The sequence below is a fragment of the Arachis ipaensis genome, chromosome B03 (genome assembly GCF_000816755.2).
Source record: "Arachis ipaensis cultivar K30076 chromosome B03, Araip1.1, whole genome shotgun sequence".
In the NCBI taxonomy this organism is placed as follows: domain Eukaryota; kingdom Viridiplantae; phylum Streptophyta; class Magnoliopsida; order Fabales; family Fabaceae; genus Arachis; species Arachis ipaensis.
In genome coordinates this window covers 58,730,230-58,734,969 of record NC_029787.2, presented here as the reverse complement: position 1 = coordinate 58,734,969, position 4,740 = coordinate 58,730,230, and the positions used below count along the sequence as shown (strand labels likewise).

General features: G+C 40.8%; 1 protein-coding gene across 1 annotated transcript; it reads right to left on the bottom strand.

Annotated features, from left to right (window-relative positions):
• LOC107633187 lies at positions 3,638-4,477 on the bottom strand. Its single transcript, XM_016336825.1, has one exon. It carries the CDS (start codon positions 4,475-4,477, stop codon positions 3,638-3,640), a length of 840 nt encoding a protein of 279 aa, XP_016192311.1.

Below are 4,740 nucleotides of genomic sequence, written 5' to 3'. Positions count from 1 at the left end.
TTCCGGATTCTCCTGAATGCTGCCATCATTCTAGCTTACGCCACGAAGATTCTGGTTAGGAGATCTAAGAGATTTTCATTCTAGCTTATTTCATGTAGAACGGAAGTGTTTGTCAGGCACGCGTTCATAATGGAGAAGGATGATGAGCGTCACACATAATCATCACCTTCATCACGTTCTTGGGTGTGAATGGATATCTTCGAAGAGAAATAAGAAGAATTGAATAGAAAACAGTAGTACTTTGCATTAATCTTTGAGGAACAGCAGAGCTCCACACCTTAATCTATGGAGTGTAGAAACTCTACCGTATGAAAATACATAAGTGAAGGTCCAGGCATGGCCGAGATGGCCAGCCCCCTAAAGCGTGATCAATAGTCTCCTCAGATGAACAATGGATTAAAACTGAGACCAAAGATATCTAATACAATAGTAAAGGGTCCTATTTATAATAAACTAGTCACTAGGGTTTACATGAGTAAGTAATTGATGCATAAATCCACTTCCGGGGCCCACTTGGTGTGTGTTTGGGCTGAGCTTGAGTGTGGCACGTGTAGAGGTCCTCCTTAGAGTTGAACGCCAGTTTTAGTGCCAGTTTGGGCGTTCAACTCTGGTTTTGGCTCCTTTTCTGGCGCTGGACGCCAGATTTGGGTAGAAAGCTGGCGTTGAACGCCAGTTTACGTCGTCTATTCTTGGCGAAAGTATGGACTATTATACATTGCTGGAAAGCCCTGGATGTCTACTTTCCAAAGCAATTGAAAGCGCGCCATTTCGAGTTCAGTAGCTCTAGAAAATCCACTTTGAGTGCAGGGAGGTCAGAATCCAACAGCATCAGCAGTCCTTCTTCAACCTCTGAATTTGATTTCTGCTCAAGTCCCTCAATTTCAGCCAGAAAATACCTGAAATCACAGAAAAACACACAAACTCAGGGATTGGGATCTCAGACGATTCTTGGCGCCAAACAGGAACAATTAAGTCCCCGGCAACGGCGCCAAAAACTTGGTGCACGAAATTGTGATATCCAGGCTCGAACAATCCCTGGTAACGTGAGCAACTTGGTATGCGTAATCGTGATTACACTTTAATTATGTAAAATTCATGGCTCTTTCTTTCCCTGGCAATGGGGCCAAGAACATGGTGCCAATACCATGGTTCACAACTTCGATACACCTAACCAGCAAGTGCACTGGGTCGTCCAAGTAATACCTTACGTGAGTAAGGGTCGAATCCCACGGAGATTGTTGGTATGAAGCAAGCTATGGTCACCTTGCAAATCTCCGTCAGGCGGATATAAAATAATCATGGAGTTTTTGAATATTATATAATAGAATAGGGATAGAGATACTTATGTAAATCATTGGTAGGAATTTCAGATAAGCGAATGGAGATGCTTTTCGTTCCTCTGAACCTCTGCTTTCCTGCTATCTTCATCCAATCAGTCTTACTCCTTCCAGAAAATACCTGAAATCATAGAAAAACACACAAACTCATAGTAAAGTCCAGAAATGTGAATTTAACATAAAAACTAGTGAAAACATCCCTAAAAGTAACTAGATCCTATTAAAAATATACTAAAAACAATGCCAAAAAGCGTATAAATTATCCGCTCATCATATATTCTCTTCTTTTTATCCTATTTTATTTTCAGTTGCTTGGGGACAAACAACAATTTAAGTTTGGTGTTGTGATGAGTGGATAGTTTATACCCTTTTTGGCATTGTTTTTACATAGTTTTTAGTATGTTTTAGTTAATTTTTACTATGTTTTTATTAATAATTATGAAAAATTCACATTTCTGGACTTTACTATGAGTTTGTGTGTTTTTCTGTGATTTCAGGTATTTTCTGACTGAAATTGAGGGACCTGAGCAAAAGTCTGATTCAGAGGCTGAGAAAGGACTGTAGATGCTGTTGGATTCTGACCCTCCTACACTCGAAGTGGATTTTTTGGAGCTACAGAGGCCTGATTGGCGAGCTCTCAATTGCGTTGGAAAGTAGACATCTTGGACTTTCCAGAAATATATAATAGTTCATACTTTGCCCGAGATTTGATGGCCCAAACTGGCGTTCAATGTCAGCCCAAGGAATTCTAGCGTAAAACGCCCAAACTGGCACCAAAGCTGGCGTTTAACTCCAAGAAAAGCCTATGCACGTGAAAGCTTCAATGCTCAGCCCAAGCACACACCAAGTGGGCCCCAGAAGTGGATTTCTGCATCATTTACTTATTTCTGTAAACCCTAGGCTACTAGTTCAAATAGGACCTTTTACTATTGTATTTTCATCTTTGGAATATCCTTGGATCATCTTTTGATCTTTTGATCATCTTTTAGAGAGCTTCATTTCATATTTAGGGAGGCTGGCCATTCGGCCATTCCTAGACCTTGTTCTTATGTATTTTCAATGGTGGAGTTTCTACACCCCATAGATTAAGGTGTGGAGCTCTGCTGTTCTTCATGAATTAATGCAAGTACTATTGTTCTTCTATTCAATTCATGCCTACTTCTTATTCTAAGATATTCACTTGTACTTCAACCTGATGAATGTGATGATCCGTGATACTCATCACCATTCTCACTTATGAACGCGTACCTGACAAACACTTCTGTTCTATCTGCAATAGCTTGAGCGTGTATCTCTTAGCCTCCTGGTTCACGACGCATGGTTGCCTCTCCTGACAATAGATCCTTCCATTTCGTGAGATCAGAGTCTTCGTTGTATAGGCTAGAACCATTGGCAGCATTCCTGGGATCCAGAAAGTTTAAACTTTGTCTGTGGTATTCCGAGTAGGATCTGGGAAGGGATGACTGTGACGAGCTTCAAACCTATTCCGAGTAGGATCTGGGAAGGGATGATTGTGCAAAAGGACAATGGTCCTATTCCGACGCTAGCGAGAACCGACAGATGATTAGTCCTGCGGTGACAGTGCAGATGGATTTGTTTTCATCCGAGAGGATCATATAGCTTGCCTTGGAAGGAGGAAACGCATGGTTGGAAGAAGGCAGTAGGAAAGTAGAGGTTCAGAAGCAACAAAGCATCTCCATACCCTTATCTGAAATCCCACCAATGAATTACATAAGTATTTCTATCTTATTTTCTGTTTTAATTATATTTTAATTATCAAAACCTCATAACCATTTGAATTCGCCTGACTTAGATTTACAAGGATGACTATAGCTTGCTTCAAGCCGACAATCTCCATGGGATCGACCCTTACTCACGTAAGGTATTACTTGGACGACCCAGTGCACTTGCTGGTTAGTTGTGCAGAATTGCACCAACTTCTCCTATCTCTTGCCTTCAGAGGAGATTTCTACCACCTCCTCTTCTAAGAGATCTTGTTCCACTTCTGTTTCCACTTCTTGTTCCTCCTGGTTATTGGTCTCAAGTAACCCTCACTCTACTTCTTCCACCATTTCTACTCTCATATGCTCTTCTTTCTCAGGGGGATATTGCATGGTTTTAAAGACATTGATGATCATCTTTTCATCATGAACTCTGAGTGTCATTTCTCCTTTCTCTACATCAATTATAGCCCTTGCTGTGGCTAGAAAGGGCCTCCCCAGGATGATCGAGTTGTGTCCTTCTTCCTCCATGTCCAAAATGACAAAGTTAGCAGGAAATATGAATTCTCCTACTTTCACTTACAAATTCTCCACAACTCTATTAGGTATTTTGAGCGATCTGTCAGCCATTTGAAGTGACATTCTAGTTGGCATGAGTTCTTCTATTATAAGCTGCTTCATTAATGAGAGAGGCATCAAGTTGATGCTGGCTCCTAGATCATAGAGGGCTTTATTCAATGTTCTATTGCCTATAGTGCAAGATAGAATGAAACTTCCTGGATCTTTGAGCTTTGGTGGAAGACCTCTTTGGGTGACAGCACTACATTCTTGGGTTAAGATTACTGTCTCCTTCTCATTCCAGCTCCTTTTCTTATTGATGAGCTCTTTGAGGAATTTTGCATATAGAGGCATTTGTTCTAGAGCTTTAGCAAGGGGAATATTAATCTCCATCTTCTTAAACACTTCTAAGAATTTGGAAAACTGTTGGTCTTTGATCTCCTTCTGAAATCTTTGGGGATATGGCAAAGGAGGGCTGTAAATCTTCACTTCTTTCCTCTGTGCTTGTGAATGTTCTTCAATAATTTGCTTTTCCTTCTTTGAAGATTGTGGCTGTTCCTCTTTCTCCTTGAGCTTGTCTTGGTCCTTCTCCTTAAGTGTCACTTCTTCCTTGCTGCTGGCCTCATCATTCTCCACAGGCTTCTTGTTAGCTTCTTTGCCATTCTCCAAGGTTCTTCCACTCCTTAATTGGATGGCTTTGCATTCTTTTTTAGGATAGGGGATGGTGTCACTTGGTAATGCATTGGATGCTCTTTCAGCCACTGTTTGCTTAGACAGTTGACCAATTTGCCTCTCTAGATTCCGCAGTGAAGCTTCATGATTTTTGTTGGCCAATTCTTGTTTCTTGATCATCATCTCCATCATCATCTCCAAGTTGGAGAGCCTTTGAGATTCTTGGGGTAGTAGTGGTTGATTATGGGATGTTGAGGGTGGATGATAGTTATTTTAGTTAGTGGATGGGTTGTTGGGTGGATAGTAGTTGGGTTGAGGTTGATTATTTTATGGTTTTCTGTATATGTTTTGGTTAGTGTTTTGATGGTTTTGATGATTTGTGTTTCTGAAATTGTTTTGGTTTGAGTTTCTCTGCCAAGGCTGCTAGTTTTGGTTTTCTCCCCATTTTAGAT